A 27,610-nucleotide genomic window follows, 5' to 3' on the forward strand; every position below is an offset into this window, starting at 1 on the left:
GGAGCCACCCTAGCACAGCCTTCACTACTCTAGCCCAATATATGCACGAAGTAGCCAAAGCCAGGACAGTATCAAACTCTGACAAAATACACAACTCTTATGCTCTTTCCCTGGAAGTGTTTTCTTGCCCGTAATGCTTTTATTTTTGCATGTACAAAGATAATATATATATCATGTTTTGCAGGATTGTAGTCTGGGTTAAAAACACTGGAATCGTGTACAGTAACAGCGGGTACCGGATATTAGTCCATACATCAGGATGTAAGTGATCTGTTAGGAGTAACATACTAAATGGATATTATTGTCTTCAGCAAGATGTAGTCGAACGAGAAAGACATTCTGATCAAGCCTCAAGTTAAAAAGTCTTCTGACAGAAAGATGACAGACATCAATACAATAAATGAGCATAGGGCATTACAACCCCATTAGGGTTTTAGTAATTAGTACTGAAAACTGCCCTCAATTCGCAAAGTTGTTTTTTCTGTAGTGTCCAGGGGAACCGGCAGAAGAACTGAAAGGCCTTCCTTGGTGCCATGTGTTTCACACTCTGTATTCTGGCTCAGCCAGTTCAAGCAAGCTGTGTGCACCTCTGTCTCTCCTTCATCCTCAGCCTAGACACTCATAATCCGTGAAGGACTGCAACACTTTTACGTACTCTCTAGCTTGCAAGACTTCAGTCGGCTCAGCACTCCGCAGCAACCTCCTACTGGGAAGTGCCTGTAAAAAGCAAAACTCAACATCCATGTGCATCCTGCACGAGGATTTAGTTTGTAAAGGAATTCACACCGAACCAAGAGAAGGGAACCTACGAGTCGTTCCTGCTCAAACGGGAGTCATTAATTGTGCTAAAATGCTGACATTCTTGTATTATGATTGACTAGTAATATGGAGCTGACGTACTGGAACGCATGGAGCTGTGTACACATCATCCATCCACTCAAAGCGTGTAGAAGACAATTATTGCACCAGTGCTGTTGAGAACAGCGATCTTAATCTGCAGACACATCTCTCCACATGATGCTTCACACGAAGGCATGAGCAAAAGTTGTGTGTTCAGTCTTCATTAAAGCACATCAGATGCCCTCACCCCGGGAACCTTTGTGCAGTGATCCCGGGAAGTGTCTGCATGTACCAAACTAGGAGGAAATAACTACTTGGGAGAAGCAGGAAGCCTACAGAGGAACAACCTACACGTTCTACCCTCATCCGACACCAGAAGCAAGTGGAGGTGGCATCAATTTTCGCCACCTTCCATTAATCAGGAGGCCTAATGTACATCTAAAGTGATAGTCCTTGTGCCAATGAGAAATGCTTCTGAGTGCTATTTCACCATCCGGTCAACTATTACGTACGCCTTCACTAAATACCCTAAAAAAGGGCATGCTCAATCAGGCTAGCATTTAATTACATTCTGACATTCTTCAGTTATTTTAAGTTAGCAATAGTAAGGCCCAGACTCGGAGTTTGCCTTTCGAACAATCCTGTCAAGCTCCTCTAATTATTCCTAGGGCTGGGCAAGGCTGACGGATCGCCCCTCTTGCAGCTAACCAACCCAAAATAAATAAAGATTTTGTTGCGATGTTTGTTTCCTTCAATGAGGAATAAACAGGAGTAGGAATGGTTCTGTTATTTTGTAGGATCCAAATGAATCTTCTGTCAAACCCAGAGCCAATGTCATCAGAAAACCTAAGTCAATTTAAGTGTCACAATCAACCTACTTTTTTAAGGGACACAAAACATAAAATTCAGTATTTCAAACAATGTAACAATCAATAGTGAAAGTCGTCTCTTCTGAACATAGTGCCCCATCACTGCTACTAATACCTGCTAGTATGCGTTTAAAGCTGCCACTTGGTCTACTGAATGAATGCGACTTGTAAAGCTAACAGCTATTCCCTGGAGTATCCCGGCGCTGTTCATTTCGGTCATCTACAGAGTGCAGTGAGATCATTTACTCTAGCAGGAAGAGCCAGACCTTCAATCTTTCCTTGCACAATGATGAGGAAAAGTGTTCTTCTGATCGGCATCATTTGTACTGGGACTCCATTGCTTTTTCATTGCCATCTCATGTCAAACACTTCCACATGACCCACCTGGTTGTTTTTGCTGATGCCTGAGGAAAACTAACTGACGCGAAAAAAACCATCTTGCAGCCTGCATTTCTGCCCAGGTACTGTCACACGCCCAACCCCCCTGTTCTCTGCAGTTCACCAGAAAGCCACAAGACACTCACCCTGAGAAAATGATTTATTCTCCATCTCCTGCTCCCAGCATGGTAAACATCCTTGACACCGTGATCAGGTTATCTGGACAATGGTCTGACTGCTGGACCTTCATCAGGGTGATTAAACAATGACTTGAAAGACCGGGCTTTGATCAAGGCAATTGAACAATGACCTGAAAAGACTAAGTCTTGATCAAAGCCGAGTGAACAACGATTTGTGTACCAAGCCTTGACCAGGTCACCATCTACAAACGTTGTCTGGATCTGGTTATCAACTGCAAACACTGCCCTGATTAAACAATGAACTAACAGCCAACAGACTAGAATGAAAAAGTATAAAAGGCTTGTAAGCTACAGAGTGAAGTAGCAGCCTCCTCTGTCTTGTCTCTGACTAGCTTGTTACTCTGTTCCATAGCCCGGGCTATTGAAATACATCTGGGTTCCTCCTGCAGACGAAGGCTCCTGTGTCTCCTTTTACTAAGTATGGAAGGTATGGAAGACTAGGGCGGTTCCCCCGCCGCCAAAACCCAGTTAGTGGGTTTAACCGGTTCTTCCATGAGGTAACATCTACTGAGCTTAGCTCAAGAGGGAGTTTGTTCTATGCCATTGTTCCAAGATAGTAGAAGGTCTATCCACCTGTTCTTAAGTGGCAAATCTTAGGAAGCCATGCAAGAAGGCAATTGACTGACGGCAAGTTTCTAGAGGAAGCATAGAAACGGATTTTGGCCCCAAGATAACTTGCACCTTTATGGTGCAGTGCTTTATGAACCAAAACTAACGTTTTGAAGTAATTTCTCTTCTTTGTTGGCAGCAATAAAGGGAATGCAGTTGCGAGGACATGTGTTCTTGGAGGTAGGCTGAGGAGAATGCGGGTGGCTATATTCCGGACCACCTGAAAGTTGTGAAGCAGATGGTCCGGAAGTCCCAGGTATAGGGCATTTCCATAATCCAGCCTGGAGGGTATGAGTGCCTGACTGACTGCCTTATTTGCAGAGAAAGAAGGGAAATCCCGATTTATGATTGAAATGGGAGGGAGTTGTCGAATTTAACGCCCAGGTTCTTAACTGTCCCTCCCACCCAGAGAGCCTGCAGGTGGGGCGTCTTTAGGCCACACAGTTTGCCATGCATCCGAGGCATTGGAACCGAAGTCTAATATTTCAGTCTTTTCTGCATTACATTTTACTTGATGGGTGGTCATCCAGTGAAAAACCAATGACAGGCAGGTTTTAATAGACTTTCCCATGATCTCCTCTCCCCTCCCACATGTGAACAGCAGCTGGGTGTCATTGGCGTATGCAATCACCTTTGCCAACAAGGCCTCTGCCAGCTGGGCTAATGGAGTGAGGTACACATTGAACAATGAGGGTCTCAAGGCGAGACCTGTAGCACTCCCACTGTCAGCTCACATGCTCTTGAGGAAAAAGGAGAGATCCTTACTTCCTATCCTCAATCCTTCAGAAAGGAGGCTAGTTTAGGACAGTCCACCTATCTCGATATATTGGAGGCGTGCTAGAAGCCCGGAGCGAGGGACCATATCAAAGGCTGCTAATAGCTCTAACAATCAGAATGGCCTTCCCCAAGGTGCATTCAATATGTTTAGGACTTCCATCAGCGCTGTCTCCGTACTGAAATTTAGTCTAAAGCCGGACTGGCAAGGATGGAGCAGATCATTAATTCCAAGATACTGAGAGAGCTGCTGATTTACAAAATCTTCCAGCTATCTACTGGCACTGTTAGAACTAAATTTTTCAATATTATTGAGGAGCATGCTACAAAAGGTAATAGCTGTTTCAGCTATGTTAGAGATTTTGACTGGTAGTACTGCTAATAGTGTTATTAGAATACCAGGTGCTAATACAAGTACTACCACCACTGGTATTATTACTTGTTACTGCTGCCTCTTACTGTTACCTCTGTATTTGTGGTCGGGCATCCAGCAGCTGATGCTGATGTGCCTGCAGGATCTGCTCTTGCACTGGTTTGGACACATCACCCATCGCGGTCACAATGCTGGCAGGCTGAGCAGCAGCGCAAGCTATGGGGCAATGATGGAAGTCAGAGGATTGCTACGCTGACCTTGCCTGCCACTGTGATGTGCGGGGTGGAGAAGATGCTGTGCTACCGCTGCTCCGGACACGCTCCTCTTGCAGTAGACTGGTGATGCGCTCCAATGCCTGGTGCTGCACCTCCATTCCCTGCTTTAGGTTGCCAAGACAATCCACCAGCCTGGAGAAAGTAGATAAAGCTGCTGCCAGTAGATGAAGTGACGCGATAGTGGCAGGTGATGCAAGCTCCTATCCTTGAGGGACAGCGCCCACATCATCCAGCAGTGATGATGCTGTGTATCCAATGCAGTAGTGTGTCGTCACCTCAACAGAAGAGCAGTTTTCCCTAGCATTGTATCATTCAAATAACCTTTGGTGAATGCTATTTTTCTCATGTGCCTGCCATATACAGAAATACTACCTCCTTCCAGCAGATACACACCATACCCGCCGGTGTTCAGATAGATGGTAAAAGCAAGCTTTTTTAACCTGGAATAATTTAACTTATTAAAGCCGCTTTCCCTTAGAATGCCTCTGGGTATAAATTCAATGCAACTCCATTCCCACTAGTGATACCTTTATTCCACATCCAAATAAATTACTACCAGAAGTAGTGAGCCTAGTTCTGCTGCTAATACGACTACTTTAAATAACATTTTTACTGTTATCACTACTATTTGCACCATTACTACGGGTCACCCCACTGAACTATTATTGTGACAGGTCCTCAACTACTTGTACAACTACTAGTTCTCCATCTAGAGGTAAAACTACTGATGCCACTCATATTACTACTACTAGTACAACTACTATTGACCCAGAGACAATTTCTTTAGAACCATTAGTTTACAATTAACTTTCAAAGTAAGGGCCACCTTCTACCTGACCCCATCATGTGTATACATTTTCCAAAAAATGCAAGAGAAGTTAACCCTGTATATATGACACCATTTGATGATCTAGTCTAGCAGAAACATACGCACCTTTCCAAGGTTCCGTAGTTCACTTGTGCTTGGCCCATAGGCCTGTGCTGTGGGGCTGGACTTTGCTTGGCTGAGTTTGTTCCAGAAGGAGGTCCACGGTGTTCTATTAAAGCAAAAGACAATAATGTTAAATCACAATGGAATTTATCACTGAAATTGAGATTTTTGACCAAATGTAATGCAGAGGTTCTGAAAGTGGGACAAAGGCTTCCATCTATATCTATGAAGGATTCTGAGATGTCTCTATCAAAAAACCCTTAATTAGCTCTATGCAATATTGAGAAACCTCCCGTCTACAAATTAAAAATAAATTTTGCAAAATAAAAAATAAAAATCTGCAAAAAGTAGAACTCGCATGGGAAACAAACAGAGAGAATAAGAGAAACACATAGGAAAAGGTTTGTTAATGCTCCCACAAACCTTTTTTTTTTTAGGGGAAATTTCGTTCATAGGAAAGATTGTTAAAAAGTTCCCAAACTTCACAAAGTTTACAGTTTCTTCACCATCAGACTTTTAAATTGCAGAACAATTTGCTTTTTTAAATTAACAAATAGCATGGTCTTTACTAATTCAGTAAATTCTCAAGTCAAGAACGAGCATGACTCCCATCATTTATTCCAATTATGTGAAAGTATGGGCACGTGGACCATTGACCGTAAAAGAGACCACACAGAAAGAACAATGAGGGAATAAAAGTACTAATTCTGATTTTTTGGAGTAGAGCTGAGCTGTTTGGTGTTAACAGTAGAGGGGGAGTTTATCTAGGTTTCCTACAAAGGTGCTAATTCCGAGTGACTATAAAATCGGGTACAAAATCACACAGACTATAATTACTGAATCTTTAGTGTGTAGTAATTTCTAGGTGAGGTTTTTCCTCCCAATAATAAGGTGATACTTGGGAGAATGTCTTTCAGGGCAACATTGATTTCATGGTGTTTCCAGCACAACTCAGAATCCATATTCATGTACAACTATGGTTTGGTTGAGTAATACGAATTGCTAACATGCAGGATGACACTCCGTCAGGACCAAACTTCAAGAGCACAGGCTTATGGAAGAAAGCAAGCAACCACAAACGGATAAGCACTGGAAATAGTTTTTACGAGAGACTTAAATCTAGAAAATATAAATATAATATTGCACGAAAACATTTGAATATTGTTCACTGCAGAAGTTGAGTCTAAATTCAGTGATGGGGCTTCAAGAGGCATGTAAGCTCTGGAACAAATCAAACATGGCTGTCATCCATGCTGACTTTATTTAACGTTTTTCTGGAAATATATAAAGACCCCTATTCAAAACCCGGCGAACTAACTACTAGTGAATCTGTGTTACGTGCATGATACGTTGCAAACGAAAGACATGACAAAAAAACGAAATTTCCCATCATCTTGCCACACTCGGTCAGCCGTGAGAGACTGATGCATGGCTGACATGTTAATGGAAGCACATCACAGTCTGACTATACACCCACGCCTTTAGCTATCTACTTGCTCCAATAGCAGGGTGCTGTTTTGCAGCTTGCATTCACAATCAATATTAGCCTAGATGTTCTGCAGCTGAATGTGAGAGCAAGAGCTTCAGTCATTCAAAAATGGGGACGTTGGCAGAGCTCTCGAGAGACCACTTTGGAGATGTCTAGGGAGGGTGAGGCAACACCTGCAGCAGTACGACAACGCCAGGATGTCTTTCAAATAGGGGAGTGTTATTATATGTTGAGTTAATATGAATACCTTCTGCTCTCCACTGAGCACCAGAGTTCTACGCAGTCTGAAAATGCGTCTAGGTCCAAAGGTTAGTATTGGTAGGCTCAGGTAAATTTCACCCTCTTTTGAAGAAGCAAAACACTTTGTGCAGACCGCGACATAATTCGGAGACAGCAGCTAATGTACAGGATAAAGGATTGAGCACTGAATCTTTGTAACGAAATAACACAATAAGGTAACTTGTTTTGAGAAAAAATAGAACTTGCAGTGCCGAGTCCCTGGAACGGTATCTTAAAGGTTAATGTAGGTACCCTCATGAAAAATCATAACTGGTTAAAAGAATAACTACACAACACAAAGTTTCAAATGAGGAAAGCGAGGGGCCTCGCGTGTGTTACATTATTCAAGCTGGGGTTTTATGCAATGTTGCACAGCGAGCACGGAACCTCTGCATTTAAGTCATGAGCGATGCCCATGGGAAGGTGTGAAATTGAGTATGACAGATATGTACTCTCACGTTGTGATCAAAGTCAATGGTGTCTTCCCGTCAAGATTTGTATAATACCGGAGGGTACTACCAAAAACATGATAATTCCATAGTTGAGGAGAACAATAGTTAAAGCAATTTAAAAGCAATTCACGATGAAGTGGGAACATGCCAGTCCACCCTGGAGGACATGGGTGGCCTTGGTGACTATTAAAGACGACATAAATACACTCCTAAAAATCCTGCTAGGCATAGCCTCAGAAACGCACATATCTTCACTGGATGGTACAGAAATCCTACTCATACCAGGATCCAGCCAGATCACAAGTGTAAATGGTTGAAACTCAGGACATTGGAGCTGGGGGGGGGGGGGGAGGGCTCCACAGGTGTGTGCATTCCAGAATCTGCTGTTATCATTTGCAGCTGTGTCATTACAGGGGAAGGGGGAAGTCTCATATACAGCCAAATGTGGGCAACTGTTCACAAGATTATTCAAAGTAGAGATGGTCCCTATGTGTTGCGGATGATTATTGAAACGTGGGTCTACTAAGCCCTATTATACAACAAACTAAAATCTCTCACGCTGGATTGGTTGGTGAACTTCATGTGGTTGAGGGCTCAGCCTTGTGATATCTGGACTTGATTAATCTCTGTGGCCTAAAATAATACCTTAAGTATCTTGTGGATATTCTGGTGGACACTACCCAGGTGCCCAATTGTTTTTGGAGACTTCAATAGCAGTGCTCCATCGTGCAGCTCAGCGTTAACTCCAAACTGCTCAGGAAGTGACAGAGCGGAGTCAAATATAAGTACTAGCTCTGCACACTAACTTCAATGTATCCTTTAAAAAAATATTTTTATTAGTGATTGTGCAAAAATAAACAACTTTCCACCCTCAGCAGCAGTAAAACTTTGCTGTGTTGCTTATCGTGGACCCTGAGCATTACCGCACCACCTAGAGGAGGAGAGGAGTTGCTGGTATGCCCTATGGTTGGGGCCTGAGGTTACTGACGGTCATGTAAGGGGCGCACAGGTGTTACTGTGCCTACTGTTGGGGGCATTGTTTTTGCTGGCATCACAGGGTAGAACCTTGATGGAGGCTCCCGTTTCCTGAGTGGAACGAATCCCTGAAAATTACCGCATTCCCTGATGTAGACGGGCAGGTGGCCCTGAAGCCTACCAGGAAAGGAATAGAGCTACGGAATAACCAGTAATAAGGGTGCAGGTGCCACTCTTAGTGTTGTTTAGTGTTAAGCTGGTAAGCCTTAATGTGTTTCTACCTCACAAACTGCACATATGGGCCCTGATGGACAAGTTACTTACATTCGGTAACAATATATCTACAAGAAACATAGGTTTGTTATAGATTTCCTTACCGTAGAATATTTTCAAGGCGTCAGACTGGATCCAGAAAGTTTTTAGTCAGCAGTACCCCTGCTCGTCGGTCGACTACGCGTCCGTCGTCGGCGATGATGTTGCGGAAGTTACTGATGGCAGTTCTGTACACTACTTTCCGTGCCAGGAACGCAGAGCCATGCAAGACACTGAAAACTGTTGCACAAAACTAGGGCCCTGAAAGGATGCTCTTAACCATAGAAATCAGTTCATAGAATGGGGAGGAAGGGTGGGGCGGTAAGGAATCTATAACTAACCTATGTTTCTTACAGGTATACCGTTACCGAAGTTAAGTAACTTGTTCATCTGAAAGAAACAGTTAGTTATAGATCCCTTACCTTAGAATAGATACCCCAGCAATACCAACCCTGGAGGTGGGTCTATGAACCAATATCACACCAGAAAGTCCTGGAGAAATGAACAACCGAAGAAGCTGTCCCTCCAGACTTGGTTGTCCAGGCAGTAGTGTCTCGTACACATGTGCAGTGATGCCCAAGTAGCTGCCTGACAATTGTCATGTAGGGGGAGTCCCCGACCCAAAGCAGTAGCAGCTGCCGTCGCCCTGGTAGAATGGGCACACAGCTCCACTGGAGGCTCCTTCTTAGCCAAAGAGTAACAGGCCTTGAGGCACAGAACGACCCACCTGGAGATAGTCCATTTGTGCACAACCCAACCATTATTACCGCCCACGTAACCAACAAAGAGCTGGTCGTCCACTCGGAATTGTTTGGTGCGATCCAAATAGGGGAGTGCACGTTTTGGATCCAGAAGGTGGAGCTTCTCTTCCTCTTTTGAAGGATGCGGAGGCGGAAAGAAGGTGGGCAAAGTGATGGATTGGCCAATATGAAAACAAGTGACCACCTTTAGAAGAATGGAAGGTCGAGTTCTGAGGACGACCTTGTCCAGAAGAACTGCCAGAAAGGGAGGCTTGGAAGACAGAGCTTGTAGCTCACTCACCCTGCAGGCAGAGGTGATGGCCACCAGAAAAGCAGTTTTTAGAGTTAAGAGTCTGAGAGGACAGTTATGTAGCGCCTCAAAGAGAGCGCACATAAGATAGGTTTGCACCAAGTTCAAGTCATACTGAGGCATTACGAAGGGAACAGGAGGAAATAGATGAGTAATGCCCTTAAGAAATCTATTTACAACAGGGGACTTGAAAAGAGAAGGCTGATCAGGAAGCCTGAGAAAGGCTGACATGGCAGAGAGGTAGCCTTTAACAGCAGAGCAGAGCCCTGCTGGGCCAAAGAAAGGAGGAACAAGAGAACCTCTGAAAGAGTGGCAGAAAGGGGATTCACAGTCTTTGCTGTGCACCATGCCACAAACGTATTCCATCTGCAGGCAAATACCGTCTAGGTGGAGGGAAGCCTGGCTGCCAAGATTACATCACAGATTTTGGGAAGCAAGTCAAATGGCGTTAACTGCCACCGCTCAATCTCCACGCAAGGAGGTGGAGGCTGGGCAGGTTCGGGTTGAGGACCGCCCCTTGCTGCTGCGACAGAAGATCCTCCCGAAGAGGCAGTCCGATCGGGGGATTGATGGCCATGTTGAGCAGCTCGGGATACCAGACACTTCGTGCCCAGTCCAAAGCCACAAGAATTACTTGGGCCCGGTCGCACTTGATCTTCTTCAGCACTCTGGATAGAAGTGGTATAGGTGGAATGGCGTTTAGAAGATAGCAACTCTACTTGCGAAGAAAAGCGCCGCCTAGCGAGTGCCGCCGTGGAAATTCCAACATGCAGAATTGCTAACATTGAGCGTTCTCTTCAGTGGCGAATAGATCTAACCAAGGCTCTCCCCACTATTGAAAGAGACCTTGCACCACTTCCGAGTGAAGACGCCATTCGTGATCCATCAAGCACCTGCGGCTGAGTTCGTCTGCCCTGGTGTTCAGTGAACCCGCAAGTTGTTTAACCACCAGGGATATGCCCTGATGTTCCAGCCATGTCTGGAGATGGAGGGGCCTCTTGACATAGGGTCCACAACGCCACCCGGCCTTGTTTGTTGCAGTACCACATGGCAGTAGTGTTGTCCATGAACACCTGCACTACCCTTCCCCGGACAGAGGGAAGGAGTGCCTTTAGTGCAAGACGGATCGCCCGGAGATCCAGAAGGTTGATATGAAGCTCGGACTCTGCCAGAGACCAGGTCTCTGATCTCTGCCTCTCCCATATGGCTGGCCCATCCCAGAAGGGATGCATCTGTCACCACTGTGTGTTCTGGTTGGGGAAGAGAGAGGGATCTGCGGCTGGGCAACCATGTTATCCACAGGAGCGCCTGTGGTGGGCCTGAACCAGGTGCCCAAAAGGATGTCCATGAGGGCTTCATTAAATGGCAGCAGGGGCTTAGAAGAGCTTGCTGCCGGCTGAAGCACCTCTGTCAGCAGGTTAGTCCGATTGCCACAGTAGGTAGCTCGAGGTGTAGGGTCTCTGCCGCCTCAGCAACACCACTGCGTAAGACGCTCCTCCCTCCGCCGTAGCCACGTTAGGAGGAGACTACATGCAAAGGTCTGGTGAGGTGTCCAAACCACTGGCATTCCCCCAGTTCCTCTCTCCAGTCCGGTTTGTATTCTAGCTGGGCAGTGAGAGGGTCCTCAGACCCCTCCCAGTCTTCCTCACCCTCCTCTGACTGCCAAACTGGCTGAAAATGGGCAGGGTGGAATGTAGGCACAAAAGCAGTTATCGGTGCCAGATCCGGCATCGGTTGACGCCGGTCCAGCTCCGTATCCACATCGGGTTCGAAGCCAGGGATGCCGCCGGCTGGAGGCCCAGCCGGCGCTGGCTGCGGACATGGTGCTGGTGGAAGCCTGGATTCAAGGGGGCCCTGTGGAGCCGAGGCCAGAGCCGCTGGCGTCGAAGGCCTAGGGACCCCAGCCGAGTCCACGGGGACCAAATGTGCACCGCGGAGTCGGGCTGCCTAAAGATGTCATGCATCGCTTCGTAAAATTGACGAAGCTGGTCAAGGGTCGCTCCCGTTCCCAGGAAGGGAGCGAAGGCCGGAGTCGACCCTAAAGGCTCCACCTGCCCCCTTCGTCGTGTCGGCCGACAGGAAGTCGAAGAGCGATAATGCTTCTTTGACTTATTCTTGTGCTTCGACTTGACCCCAAGTGCGAAGACTTCGAAGAGGAGTGATGATGGCTCTGCAATCGGTCCCGTGACTTCCCACAAGACTGGGACCTCGAACGAAATTTAAGCCGACTGCCAGGCTACGAGGAGCTTTCGGGACTGCTTCCGCAAAGGCTTCGGGGTCATGGTCCGGCAGTCAGAGCAGGACTTGAGGTCGTGGTCGCGCTCCAGGCAGTAGAGGCACATGCAGTGCGGATCAGTCGCTGACATCAGTGGAAAACAGGAACCGCAGGCCTTGAAACTGGGTATTCCTCGTGCACCAGGAGTAGATGCAATCATGGGTAGCCATGATCACTGCTACAAATACACAAAGTACTTACAAAAATGAAACTCCCACACATGGAGAGCCCTGGGAAAACCATTAAGCGTAATCAGTGCGGAAAGAAGGGAACTGATGTCAGCACACCGACAAGGTCTTCTTATGGCTACGATGACATAACGCGGAGTGGCTACGATGACATAACGCGGAGTGGCGTGCAGAGCTGTTCCATTATGACTTTCCTGTAGACATGGGAGAGCGAAGTCGAAAAGTTTCTGTGGAAGGTTGTGCCTGGGGTAATTCGAAAGGTGAGGAATTCACAGGCAGATGTATCCATCAGAAACTTGTTTTATATACAGATCTACTTAGGGGAACAACAAAACACTGTCTTGCAGCCAAAAAAAATGTCATGTATTCCCTCAAACCGAAGCATATTTATTCTGCTTAGAATTATTCAAGAAAACTTTTCTTCTACTGTAAATGGGGAGCAATTAATGATTTTTCTACCTTATCCTGTTGACCCATCTTCAAAATTACTTTTTCAAACATTTTATGCAACCTTTCCGACTAGTTCACACATCAATGTTTAATCAAAAAGTTCAGGTTGTCAAAGCTTCAAAGATTTGTGCTCGTTCTGCATAGAGATGTTTCAGAATACGAGACTGAAACTACTGATATTGAGACAATTCTCTTTCACTCGAAGTTAAAACAAAGAAGTACAAGAGCACACACAGTATTAGCTTTACTGTTGTCATCTAAAGGTGTATCAAGGTAATAAAATATGTGAAGCAGTGAAGGATTTAGGTGCACACGTTTCTATTTTCAGGGATCTGTGGTGTTGATATAGTGATAGCAACCCTCATCAAGAGTGCAAGAGCGAGGGCTTGTTTGGATTTATGTTGCATCCGAAGTAGGTAAAAGAAATCAGGTAGGAAGCAACAGGTAAATTGAGTGAGCAACAGACCATCAAAGATGTCTCTCTAACACCTAGACTGCATCATTGCCGTTCTCTCTGTTCTACTGCCCTAATATCCAGCATCGACTGGTGACTTCCAAAAGTGGTAGGGGGTTAAGACCAATTCCAGCACTGTCCTGTGCAAGCAACTGCTCCAAGTAAACATGGCTGTTCTGTGGGTGTCTGGCGGATTCTACATCTAAGAAAATGTTTAAAGATGACGTAAATTGTGCATTTTCCATCAAAATGTATTTAATAAATCCTCCAAAAAGCAATCGTTTCTAAATACAGTATTTTTGGTTTACCAAGGAAGTATTGTTAAAACATAGTACCATGTTTATACTACGGTTTTTGCAACATTATTGCTCGTATAACTAAAACTGCTAGTACTTTTAAAACAATACGTACCTGGACTACTCTGCCTACAGCAATCACTTACCATTTGTCTAGCCATGCCTGTATTACAATGCCTCGTGATCTCAGTAGCTCTAATATCTTGGTGTACATTTTTTATACCTTTCTTAGAAGTAATTACCTTACAAAAATCTTTCCTCCTTAGTGACCAGCGAGGCACTAAAGATTCTAGAGCAGGTTGTTCTATGGACTGGAATCCTCATCTAGGACTCTAGAATGTCTTCCTGAAGTTCAGAAGACGCAGATGCCCAAGAGCTAGAGTTCAACATTAAAGTGGCTGCATGTATCCACCACAGATGTGTCAGTCCTGCTTCAAAAAAGACCTCTTTGATATAGAAAAGGGGAGCGCGTGAACAGCAAAAGCAACAGTGTGCTAATCTTTAAATCCTAGCACCAGAGGTGCTAAGATTCTATACAGTGTGTACAGTATGCGCCTCCAGGAAAGCATACTCACATTGAGCAAGTTACACTCGAGAAGGGAGTCAGGATATGTCTAAATGCCATAAGCCAATGACCAATTAAGTCCTAGGCAAGGTTTTTCAATTGTAGCTAAGCTACAAACTACACCCAGCCGGCCCACAGCGGGTACTTACAGAGTATTCCAACAACCTGGAGTACAGCAATCTCCATCTGCTCATCACGACTAACTCCTGTGCCTGCTTACATCATTCTGTACCACCCAAAGCACTCCTGACTACATGATGTGCCATATAGCTGCTTAAGATTTTTTTCCCTGCTCTCAGTTGGTCGAACCATGCCAATACATGTCTCAATGTCACTGCCTGTCACCAAATATTTCGGAGCAGGTGCAATAGAATTTATTTGATATCTTAAAAAAAAACCATTTTTTATTGGGGTTTTCAAACAAGTACAGCAGTACAGTCATGTTTCCATGGGCAAAACATCTTTTGTTATCTAGGAGATAGAACATTGTTTTCAAGCAGTGTACATCATACAATATAATTGCTTAGGTACACTAAGGAAGATAGTGCAGAAATATCAGCTACAAGACATTCAACATTATTCAGTGGCTAGATTGTCTCTCATACCGGACAATGGACACATTAGGCATCTGGAAAGCTGTGTCTATTTATGGTGTGTTGGCCTGATGAACAAGCTCATTCAACTCTATAACATGGGTCGGATCAGCTAATTGCAAGGGGGGCCTACATGCTCCTTCAGCCTGTATAATCGTGCAGGTAGGTCAGCAGGGGGTCCCAGATGTCTTTAGGGACGAGACAACAGTGGTAAAAGTTCTGCATTATTTGTTAATTGGTCTTCACAAGTATATCAGGTCTGTGAGCCGAACTTAGGGGCACACCCCCGGTCCCACCTGCACGCCACTCTTTTCTTTGCTAGTAGCAGGCTCAGCACAATGAATTTCCTATGTCTTCAGTGTTCCCCAGCAATGCCTGAAGCGGCGAGACAGGGATGGAGGAGCCAACCATCTTGGGCAGAGCCCCCGGCACCTCCACACAGTACCTCCACACTCACTAACACTGCCATGCCAAATGGAGAAAGCCCGCTCCCTCTTGTCTATATCTATCACAGCGGTCATCCGCCCTCAATTTTTATCTGTGTAATTGCACGGGTATGTAGTAAACTCGGTGTATAAATTTGAAATGTATTATCCGCAGACGGCTACTTGCTGTTCTAGCATCTGTTTGCATGCAGCAATATACCCATTGTTTATCAGTTAGCAAAGCCTCTAATTCGTGGTCCCAGCCTTTCCTCACTTCATGTTGTGTGCTTGGGGGCTCTAGTAAAGCAGCGCGGTAAAGTCTAGACACTGCGTGTGCTGGCCCACTCAAATGCCGAAGGGCATGCAGGGAATCGCATGTTGGTGGTCCTTGGGGGAATTAAGGGGTACTGGCTTTCACCTTGTGTCTAATCCTTATGTATAGAAAGATTTCCTAAAGCGTTGAAACTCCCCCACCCAAGAGTGTCTGCTTATCTTCGCACACTCCCCCAATGATAGAGGTCATTCCAAAAAGGATGGAAGCGTTTCTTACGGAGAATGCCTCTACAAGTGGCTTCATGCATTACTGGAGCAAGGCATTGATATGGGAGGTGCATCAGCTGTGAGTATAGTAGGGCTGGCCCACTTTTTTAACAAGTTGCTTCGATGCCAAATTCGTACATGCCACTGTGGAGTAGGTGGTGCCTTCACCCGGAACCTGCGCTCCCAGGAAAGAGGTCGAGGGTAAGGGGGTGATATAGCCTTGTTCAATGGCTAGATGAGGCATGAATGGTGGTGGTAAATCCAATATACCACGTGGTCCGTCTGGGCGCACAGGAAGTATAGGTCTATGTCTGGCGCTTCAAAGCCGCCCAGTGAAAATGGTTGTGTAAAAGTCTGCCAACTCACTCGGGCCGTTTACACCCCACACCAGCTTAATGAGCTGGGATCTGAGTGCATAGAAAAAAGGATGGTTGGGGTGGTACGGTATGTTGAGGAATAAGTAAAGTAGTTTTGGTGGAATCACCATGTTCATCCATGAGGCCCGTCCTGCCAATGACAGCGGAAGTGAGATCCAGCATGCTATTGAGTTAGTAACAGTTCCATAGTTTGCACGCAATATCTCCTCTTTATCTTGGGAGGTCACCACTCCCAAATATTTTATTTCAGAGGGACGCCACGTCAGCGGAAAGTCAAGCGGAAATTCTTGAGTGTTGGGGGTGAGAGGGTATATCTGTGATTTATTCTAATTGATATGAATCCCAGAGAGATCGCAAAACCGGATGAATTCCCTGAGAATTGGGTTAAGACTGCATGTATATATATATGTATATGTAGGGTAATATCGTCAGCATAGAGTGAGACTAGTATATGCCGCGAGGTGTACTGTATTGCATATTCTCTATGGTGTTGCCGGAGTTTAGCAGCAAGCGGTTTAACAGCTAGCGCAAAGAGCAATTGAGAGAGGGGGCAACCTTGCCGGGTTTCTCTCGAGACTGGGAAGGGGTTGTAATACAGGCCATTCACCTGAGCAGCAGCCAGAGGCTGGCTGTAGAGTAGCGCAATCCAGGAAAGGAAGGCAGGTGGGAGACCCATTCTGCGAAATATCGCACACATAGAGTCCAATTCCAATTAATAGTAAGCCTTTGTGGCGTCCAAAAACATAGCTGCTGCGTTCTACTCAGGGTCTATGTCCTGTATCAGTGCAAATATAGTGTGTATATTATGTGAAGTTACCCTGCCTGGTATTAAGCCTGCTTGGTCGGGCAGTTTCAACCCCTCCATCAGTAGGTTTAACCTGTTGGCTAGCACTTTATCCAGGATCTTGGTGTTGCAATTTAATAAAGATAGAGGTCTTTAGGCTTCACATTTAGTGGCATCTTTGCCCAGCTTAAGAAGTGAAATAATCATTGCTTGTCTCATGGACGATGGGAGAGTGCCGGCGCTCTGAGCTTTTTGGTACACCTGTTTGAGAATGGGAACTAATTCGTCAAAGTAGCACTTATAGAAGTCAGGCGGTAGGCCATCTGGACCAGGGGCTTTGCCGGACAGTAATTGCCTTATGGCCGCATGTAGCTCATCTTCTTCAATGTCAGCAGCCAAAAATTCTCAACGCTCATCTTCAAAATGCAGCTCCACATTGACCTGCCAAGTTCTATGTGTGCTATAGATTCCTGAATAATAATCAGCAAAGATGTTGAGTATTGCCTTGGGGTCTGTTTGCAACTCCCCTGTTTCGTCTTCTATGCGAAAAATATTGTTGGAAAATCTGGGGGACCGCGTTTTTCTCTGCCAGTGCCTTACCAGGTATCTTACCCTCTCCGTATGCTCGGGCGCGATGATATTTGGATCGAAACAGATTCCCTCTCCAGAGTAGTCTATCAGTAATTCCTTGAGCTGTGCATGTCACTGAGGCATAGGAGCTTCAGCAATGCATGTATGTATGTATAGGCATTTATATAGCGCACTACTTACCCGGAAGGGTCCCAAGGCGCTTCGACCGCTGCGAAACCCTTCCTGGCTTCCCTGAGAGATGGTCCCTTAATGGGTATCTCCAGGGTGAGACCAGGCATCCCCGGCGGTCTGGTGGGGCCGTTAGTGAAGATGAGGCAAGCTAATGCCCAGAGTTGCCGAGTGTGATCGCTGATCAGAGTGGGCACCGAGGCGAGAGAATTATCGAGTCCGCTGACCCTGGTCCAGAAACCTGCCGCACCGCGAATCGAACCCTGGTCCCGGGCCGTCCTCTGCTCTCGGGTCTGCCGCCTCTAACCAGTGAGCCACACTACTTCAGTGTCTGCAGCCATAATGTGGCATTCTAGTTTTTGCAGAGACCCTCTGATGTCCCTGAGGATTCTCCCACCCTTTGCAATACATAGCCCACGAATGGTGGGTGACCTTGAAACTCTCCCAGACGCAGACTAATGACGGGAAGCTGCCTATATGTCTAGGAAAAAAAGTGAGGATCTTTTGCTGCAACTGTTCGTGAAAATGATCATCCAGTAACATTGTGAGTTGTAACCTCCATGATCGGTGTGGAGATTCGTTAGCGGGGGGATATAGTTTTAATAACACAGGGGAATGGTCGGAGTACGTTCCTGCGAGATAATTGGCCCCTTTCAGCCATGTACAAAGGCCTCCCGAGAGTACCCAGTAATTAATACGAGACCAGATGGAGTGCACGCTAGAATAAAAAGTGTCCTCACTTTGCGTGGGGTGTAGGGATCTCCAAGCATCTAACAAATGGTGGTCTTCAATGATGTTGTTTAAGTCTTTCCCTGCTTAGGTGTGGGGGCCAAGAGTCCTTTATGAGTGGTCCACGATGGGGTTCAGTACAACATTAAAATCTCCTCCCCATATTAGATGTGTGGACCCGATGTCTAATATGAGGCACCAGAGTTTATCAAAAAATGTACCATTATCCACAATGGGCGCATAACAATTTACCAGTGTAATAAATTGTTCTGCTAGTCTACGCCACATCACACAGTATCTTCCCTGTGGGCCCTGCTGTGTGCCCGCTGAGCAATATCTCACCCCAGCCCTGACTAAAATGGCAGTTCCCCTGGAATAGGTCGAATAGGATGAAAAGCATCTTTGAGCAGCCCATTCCCGTGCAAAGTTGGGCGGTGTCCTGGGGTCTAGGGGTGTTTCCTGTAACATTGCCATTTGGACATGGTGTCTGTCTAGATAGTGGAGTACATGCCTTTGCCTGCGGGGATCTCGTAAATCTCGCACATTCCACGTTAATAGATAAAAAGCATGTTCCGCTGGCGCTTTACGTGTACACATATGACAGCAGATATACCAATGACTGTATGAAATCTATACCATTACATAAGTAGCCTCTTACCACGATGTTCATACCCATTCAAACGGCGCCGCAATCTTGACCTTTACATGCAGTGCTACAGTACTCAAGAAAAAAACAATCACCCCCCCCACCTCCCTCCACCCACATTCAATAGCCGAATGAATAACCCTCCAGATATCCAACAGTGAACCCTACATAAGATGGTAGATGAAAAGTTACAGTTAAAGGAGAAGCTTTGACCATTCAAAGGGCGAGAAAAGAGTAAAGTCATTTGAAGATATGCTCCAGTATAAAAAAGGTAGAGTTCAGAAGAGAATAAGACAAACCATAACATAGCCCGGGGGTTTCCCGTGGTGGGGGGGGGGGGGGCTTGTCAGAGAGCCAGGCACCTCACCTTGCATGTGCAAAGGTGCCTGGGAGGAAAGTATCATGTGGCAGTTCTGCTGTTCATATCAGTGCTGCAGTCTCGAATTTTGCGGAAATAGCATTCAATAGGCATATGTTGAGTGTTAGTATCGCCGCAGTGCATCTGCATTACATGTGCAGATTCTGCAGCTACTCCACTTCTGACATTGGAAACGGTGACCGAGGTCCAGAGCCTCCGCCCTGGGCTGTGGGTGAGTGGCAATTTAGGATTTTTAGGAACTCTTGCACCTGATGAGGAGTGGTAAAAATTTGCGTTTTCGCCTGGTAGGAGACCCTGAGTCGGGCAGGGTACAGCATAGTGTAGGGGATGTTGGCCTGTTGTAGTCTATGCTTCACTTTGGGTGAATTTATTTTGTGCTTCTTGTACTGCTATGGTGAAATCAGGTATATAGAAACTATGTTTCCTTCATAAACCAAATCCCGTTTTTCTTAGGTGAGTCTTAAGAACATGTCCCGGTCTCTATAATTGAGCAAACATACAATTATCGGTTGAGGAGGTGTCCCCGGAGGGGACCTGGGGATAGAGATCGATGGGCTTGCTCGATCACTAATAGCTTGGACAGGGCCTCTGCTCCGAAGAGGCCAATCAGCAGGTGCTCAATGTAACCCTCCATGCGGCCAGTAGAAGTGGATTCAGGAATTCCATTATTCACACATTGTTTCTGCATGAGTGCGCTTCCAGATATTCATTTTTGGCCGAAATGACTTTGAGGAGCTTATCTATAGCTTGTAGTCGTTCCCCCTGCCGATGAGGTGTCTTCCAATCCTTTGTTCAGTTTCATTAATGCGTCCTTCATGCCTATCCAGGCGTTGTGCTATAAAGTCCATGTGCATACTCATTGCGTTCATTTTGGACTCGATGGCCGTAAGACTCTGTCGCATGGTCAGCAGTAAAGCTTTCAGGTCTGCATCCGACAGTGAGGATGAGGATGAATGCTCTTCTTCCCCATTGGATTCGGTGCCCTCAGCAGTGGTGCACGTGGATTTCCGCGCTTCAAATTGCAGGTTAGTTTGTTTTCAATCAGGCCGGCCCATTGTCGCCACAGCAAAGTACAGGTATTGTGAGCAGAATTTGCTGCACTCCAGTAGCTTGTATTCTGTTTGTCTCGGAATCCAAGGAGTGTAATGATTATGACTACTGCTTCTGAGGGTCGTAAATTAAGGAAGAGAAGAGGGAAAGGAATGGTTGCTCTTCAGGCCGCAATGCCGTCCCCGATTTAAAATGATGTAGCTGGTGCTATGCAAAGTTGCATTGCAGCAACAAATGACTCTCTTGATTCAACCGCACCGCCAAAGCCGCTCACCAGGCTGCTCTGGGCACGTCCTTTCCCAGTGCAACGGGGCCCTCCACTCAGCTGCCTCCAACAAGCGGTCCATCCCAGTTTCGGAGTGTCTGTTATTCCCTCATGCCAACAGCCCTAGTCGGCGGCAGTTCAGGCAGTGTACAGGCTGCTGCATGCACCCTGAGCGGTACCTCCACGACCCACATGCGCAGGCCGCCGGTACTCCAGCTTCTCTCCAGCAGACCCAGGGATCCAGAGCCGAGCGAATCTCGGGGCCTGAAGCGCTCCGCCCAGGCCGTGGCCGCCGGACCCCCCAAGCAGGCAGGCTCACCTTACAGTAGCAGCGGCTCCATCAGTAAGTCACCGCAGCCCCTCCAGGCCGTCAATGCAGGGTCAACCTCGAGGCAGCCAGCACCGGCAAAGCGAAAATGTCTGTGCAGCACACAGCAGGAGGGCCCCTCAATGTAACAGCAGCCTGAACCTTCGATCGGGGTGATAGGAGACTATCTTCCCACACCAGCAGCTCGCAGCTCACTCCAGTAATGTTTTCTCTTTCTCAGTCGTCTCACAGCGGCGTTAGTTGCGACTCAGTGTCACTGCATGCCGGACCAACTTAAGGTGCAGGTTACAGGCTATAGAGTGCACCGCTATTCCAGGATAATGACGGTTAGTGCTCACAGGCTGCAGGAGCCTCACATGAGTGCGGCCATCTTGCTCGCCGACTCTCTAGCGCCCTACAAATTTATTTGATATCTAAGAATTTTGAGCTTAGTACAAAAAAGGTTGGGTCTGAGTAAGAACAGTATCAAAGTGGTTTCAAATAAACACACACTCACCATTGAACTTGAAAATAAATCGAAAAAATGGAACAACTTTTTCCTTTCATACATTTTGGCATTTTAATCATGCAAGGTCAGAGTGCGATCCAATTGCAGCCAAAGTTTAAGAGTAAACATATTATCTCCATGTAATTATAATGTCATTACATTCGGTATTCAAAAAGAAGGTGCTCTCAGTGAAAGAAAAGGGGAGGAGTAAGTGAGTGAGTGAAAGGGACAGGGTAAAGGTGTGGTGACAAAAATGATTACATCCAAATTGACGATGGCAAAACCTCTACAAGCAAATTAATGAGCAAAGGTTCCCAAAATCACATCACACATAGGTAGCATGAATCCATCGCTTTTTTAGCTCCTATGGTGTGTAGAGTGGAGGCGTAGTTCTACGTTTCGACCCCTGGTTACGCTAAAGGGCAAATTCACAGCCTCATGATGGGGTCTTCATCAGGAAGGGAAAGGGGAGAGCCTACAAAATAATTTGAACACACAGTTCAGTAACTACAAGGTGAGGTAGGTGATAATATACATAAAGTAGACGTGGGTGGGTACCTACGTTGTCAAACGGTCATCAAATGTTCCGTCTGTGTAATAAGGGGCTCCCTCGAGCTCCACAGTATACTGAAAAGCAAATAAAAAGGGTGCCGTCAGGGCCCTGATGCTTCCTTATTTTGGGAAAAGGTCGGGGGTGGTCAGAGGGGACTTACTTGGCGTGTAGTTCAACACACAGCCGGTGGGCACATGTAGTCAGATCCTCGATGTGTAGTTATTGCTGTAAGGAGAAGGGAAGTTGCATTTAGCAAAACGGATAGAATCTGCACGTACTAACACACATCGGGTGTTTGTAGAGAGGCGCGCTATTCTAGATGGTAAATACCTTAGGAACGGGAACGCACAGCCGTGCTGTATCACCGTCGGCGTCCTGCATCCGAGTGTGCTCGCGGTGCAGGCGCTCAATGCCAGTGACTAATAGAAGAAGGGGCCCGACTCGCGGGTCCAATTAGAAACGAGGCTAGGTCTTGCGCGTTCAAGGGAGCGTCTCAGATGAGTCGTCTCACCTCCTGGCGAAGTGTTAACATGAACTGAGGGAGTTTCTTTAAAGAGGCTGTGTTCGAATGCGTGCACAGTGTTGACAAAATGATGTATGTAGTGTATAATCTGTCAGGAGTCAAATATCATGCACATATATATACAGTTTTTAACATGTAAAAGACCAGACAGAACTAACAGCGTAACGGTGCTGACAAGGTGTTCAATTGTTTAAATATCCATGAAGATGTCCAAAGCATTCTAATTGGCCCTGCTAGGTACATGTACACATTACAAGGCATAGAGTATAGGGTGTAGCACATGAGTTTTGAAAGTCCCACAGTTTATTCAGGATTCAGACCCGCCATCTGCGACAGGTTAGCTTCAAGCTCATTCAAACCCTTACTTATTGTCTGGAACTTCTGCATCCATTTGCATTCCCTTATATCAAGGATTGTATTAAGATTGCCTCCCCGTGGGCCAAGGGAAATTTTTTCAATTACCACCCAGCGGATGGATTCTGGTGAATGGTTTTTTTCGGTAAAATGATCTACCAAAGGGGCCCCTTGGGTAGTACAGCGAATGCGACTACAGTGTTGAAATATGCGACTTTTAACCTTTTGTTGTGTCTGTCCAATATACATGAGGTCACACGGACACAAAATGGCATAAATCACCCCACTTGAGTTGCAGTTGGTCAGGGACTTCAGCTCTATTGTGAGTTCATTGTACTGTATTTGCTTAGTCTCCAAACACATCGGGCAGGCTTTGCATTTGGTGCACTTGAAGTGGCCTACTAATTCAGGTAGATTCCATAGACTTTGAATCGTAGGTGTCGGTGGGGTTTCTAGCAGGGAACGCACTACAAAGTCTTTAACATTCCTAGATCTTTTGAAGGCGTGCATGGGGGGATGAGGAGCTTTCAAAATTTCTCCAACCAATCCCCAATGCTGATTGACAATCTTTCGAATCGCGTTGCTTTCAGTGCAGAACGTCGTCACACATATCATTCGGTCCTGTGCTGTAGCTCTGGTCCTGGGTTCCAGTAGTGTAGCTCTATCCTGGAACCAAGCTCTCTTCCTTGATCTCTTGACAAGGCGTTGGGGATAGCCTCGGTCTATTAGTCGGCTGATAAGGTCGTCAGATTCCCTAAAAAAGTCCTCTTTGAGAGAACAATTTCTGCGTAGGCGAAGAAATTGGCCAAAAGGTAGATTGTCTCCGAGTCCTCTGGTGTGGTGACTCGTATACCTTAATAGGGAGTTTCTTTCAGATGGCTTGCGGTACAAGGTGGTGTAAAGGCAACCCTCCCTCTCCTTAATGCTTAGGTCCAGAAAGTCGATCGATTCTTTATTGGAATGCATGGTGAATTTAATGTCGTGTGACTGGTTGTTTAGCCAGACCAGGAATGCCTTGAGGGATTCTTCTGTACCAGTCCATATCATGAGAACATCATCGATGTATCGATGCCATGACGTAATCAGCTCTCTGTAAGGGTTATTGTGTGAGAGGATGCTATCCTGTTCCATTTCAGACATATAGAGGATGGCTAAGTCTGGGGCAAAGGCAGCGCCCATAGCTACTCCTTTGCTTTGTTCAAAAAAGTTATTTTGAAAAATGAAAAAGTTTCTAGTCATTGCGATTTCTAAGAGTGCCACTAGAAATTCTGTTGGTACTGAGGTGGGTTGGTCCCGACCATCGAGTACTCTCCTCATACAATCAAGTGCTGGCCTCTGAGGGATGCTGGTATATAGGGAGACAATGTCCATTGTTACCAGAATCTGTTCATCTTTGTTGAATGGTTTGTTGTCAATGAAGGTGATGACTTGTGTGGTGTCTCTCAGATATGTGGGAGTGGCCTCTGCTAGAGGTTTAAGGAAGACATCAATATATTTGCAGAGTGGTTCTAATATGGAGCCGCACCCGGAAATAATAGGTCTTCCAGGTGGTTTGACTGGGTCCTTGTGGACTTTTGGTAAGACATATATAGTTGGTATTCTGGGTTGTTCCACATTTAGATAATCAAATTCTTTTTTAGAGAGAAAGCCCATCTCCAGTGCCTTGGTCGTTATGGCTGTGATGTCCGTACGTATTTCTCTGGTTGGGTCTCGCCTCAAGGGTCTGTAGCTGACACCATCAGATAGTTGAGAGTGAATTTCTGCTTTGTAGTCTTCCACGTCTAGTACCACTATTGATCCGCCTTTGTCGGCTGGCTTAATAACCACCGCCTTATTGTTCTTAAGTGATTCCAGTGCATGTCTCTCCTCTCTCGTGATGTTATGTCTAACATAATGTTTTTTGTCAATGGTACGGAGGACGTCTCTCATGACTGTGCTTTCATACGTGAGGATTTCATGGGCCACTGAGGATGCCGTGGGCATAAAGGTGGACGGAGGTCTCAAGTTGGTGAAAGCCGTCATCGCTGGAGTGGGTTTGTCCTTACAGCAATAACTACACATCGAGGATCTGACTACATGTGCCCACCGGCTGTGTGTTGAACTACACGCCAAGTAAGTCCCCTCTGACCACCCCCGACCTTTTCCCAAAATAAGGAAGCATCAGGGCCCTGACGGCACCCTTTTTATTTGCTTTTCAGTATACTGTGGAGCTCGAGGGAGCCCCTTATTACACAGACGGAACATTTGATGACCGTTTGACAACGTAGGTACCCACCCACGTCTACTTTATGTATATTATCACCTACCTCACCTTGTAGTTACTGAACTGTGTGTTCAAATTATTTTGTAGGCTCTCCCCTTTCCCTTCCTGATGAAGACCCCATCATGAGGCTGTGAATTTGCCCTTTAGCGTAACCAGGGGTCGAAACGTAGAACTACGCCTCCACTCTACACACCATAGGAGCTAAAAAAGCGATGGATTCATGCTACCTATGTGTGATGTGATTTTGGGAACCTTTGCTCATTAATTTGCTTGTAGAGGTTTTGCCATCGTCAATTTGGATGTAATCATTTTTGTCACCACACCTTTACCCTGTCCCTTTCACTCACTCACTTACTCCTCCCCTTTTCTTTCACTGAGAGCACCTTCTTTTTGAATACCGAATGTAATGACATTATAATTACATGGAGATAATATGTTTACTCTTAAACTTTGGCTGCAATTGGATCGCACTCTGACCTTGCATGATTAAAATGCCAAAATGTATGAAAGGAAAAAGTTGTTCCATTTTTTCGATTTATTTTCACGTTCAATGGTGAGTGTGTGTTTATTTGAAACCACTTTGATACTGTTCTTACTCAGACCCAACCTTTTTTGTACTAACCTACGGACCCAGGTCCTGAGTTTTTAGGGCACCCCCCCTTTATTACTCATAAGAATTTTGAGCTTCACAAATTACCTTTCCTCCAACAAGATAGGGGACACAGTGTAGGGTAAGAGGTACACAGAGTGGTGCTCAGTGCTGGTGTTCCTGGGATAGAAGGTACAAATAACACCGAGTTATGACTCTTACCACCTAACCAGCGATCACGGGCCGCATTTCCCTGCTTGCACCAGGGCCCATAGCACGCTTAATTAGCCACTTATTCTCTGGGCTGCCTAGTATGTTGAGCAAATAAAGCAAGTGCTGTGCAAATCTGAAAATAAATTAAAAATAAGGGTCTCTGGTGCTAAAAGAGTCCGAACTAAAAATGTGTCTACGAGGCAAATGCAGAGGTATGGATGGCAACTTGGATGCCAGCTTTTAGCTTTATCAACTGCCTGCCAAAGATGGATGATAATTAAGAAAGAGAAAAGTGGCATTCATTCCCGATATCTGGAGAGAGAATCACACTGCCGCCTGTGAAATGTGCATATTATTCTCTTTTTAAATGCATATTTCAGTGGCTGCCTGCAGACTAATCCGGAGTAATCAACTCTGCAAAATTCTTCATTCATGAAACTTTTGTAAAGCTCAACATAAATCGAAGGTGCATTTTGTTCTAATCAAAACAAGGGCCCTTCACACAAATGTTTGCAATTGGAATCCCTAGTGTGTGGGTCACACAACTCCTTTGACAAGTTGGTAACCTATTAATGTTTTGTAGCTGAAATTTCAATCGCAACCCACTGATACATAGGTTATACCAAATCACAAATTAGAAGCATAGCCCATCCATACCCCTTCCAAACTGAAATTCCATATGAATACTAAACCCGCTTTATGATTTGGAAAACGTTTTCTGACTCGTAAACTGTGTTTTTTATGTTACAAACGGGGATTCTGTGGTCACAAAACATGTGGTTTTGCATATTGGAGGGTTTACAAAGGCAAAATCATTTTGCACATCTGCCCCCCATGCTTTGTTTTTCCTACAAAAAACACTCCGAATTATAGAACATTCCCCGTGAGGTAGATTTACATTGGTGCTAGTTCTACATGCACACTAAGAAATTGGATTATTTCAGTAGGGCGACTACCCACCTCAAGGAACAATGACAACCCTTGTCAAGCGGAAACCTCAAAGTCAATAAATTAACTTGAGTTCAGCCACCGGTAGCTATGGCAGAGAGCAGACAGGCTTAGCTTAGGGCAAAGTGTAAAGTATTTATGCAGTACCAAAACATTACTAAAGTTGAGAAGCAAAGCAATAAAAATCCAAAGCCGGATTAGACAAATTCTTGAAACATGAGGGAGCTGGACCAGTGCTTCAGGGCTTCTCTCAGATCACAAACAGCAGCTCCTTTCCTCTTCTGTTCTTCCTCAGGTACAGAAAGTATTGTGAGGCGGGTGCCTGGAGGTGCCACATTTAGGCCTGCACAAGCAAGTGGGCGGGAATGACACCTGGGCACACACTAACCAATGGTGTAAATGTTCCCAAGGCCAACCTTACCCACTATGCGTATTTTCATGATGTGGAAAGTCTTTGGCCACACTAAACTTGGGTTCTGAGGGCTAGGTGAGTGTGTATGTGAAGTGTACCATTAAAATCCTAGGGATAGCCACTATACACACAATAAACCCATAGACAGAATTCTGGTAGGAAATAAAATGGCTTTCCAGCCACTAGACAGTGGCCACATAAGAAGTGTTTAGGCATCCTGTTTCCCTTTCTTTCAAGAACGCCCCCAGAGTTATATGTAAAACCCAGAGACAGAAAGCTTGTGGGACAAAGCAGGCCCTTTAGCAATCAGACAATGGATACACAAGAATTATCTTGGCATCCTGTTCTCAGCCTTTGAA

At 45.7% G+C, this 27,610-nt stretch overlaps 1 protein-coding gene across 2 annotated transcripts in view; it reads right to left on the minus strand.

Annotated features, from left to right (window-relative positions):
- Window positions 1-27,610, minus strand: part of MAGI3 (membrane associated guanylate kinase, WW and PDZ domain containing 3) — a 1,323,293-nt gene that overhangs the window by 140,547 nt on the left and 1,155,136 nt on the right. For both annotated transcript variants that reach the window (XM_086923326.1, XM_086923327.1), the window contains exon 17: window positions 5,253-5,355. In XM_086923326.1, the coding sequence (XP_086779452.1) occupies window positions 5,253-5,355 (103 nt within the window). The remainder of the gene's footprint in view (window positions 1-5,252; window positions 5,356-27,610) is intronic.

This window comes from Lissotriton vulgaris, chromosome 5 (genome assembly GCF_964263255.1).
Source record: "Lissotriton vulgaris chromosome 5, aLisVul1.2, whole genome shotgun sequence".
Taxonomy (NCBI): Eukaryota; Metazoa; Chordata; class Amphibia; order Caudata; family Salamandridae; genus Lissotriton; species Lissotriton vulgaris.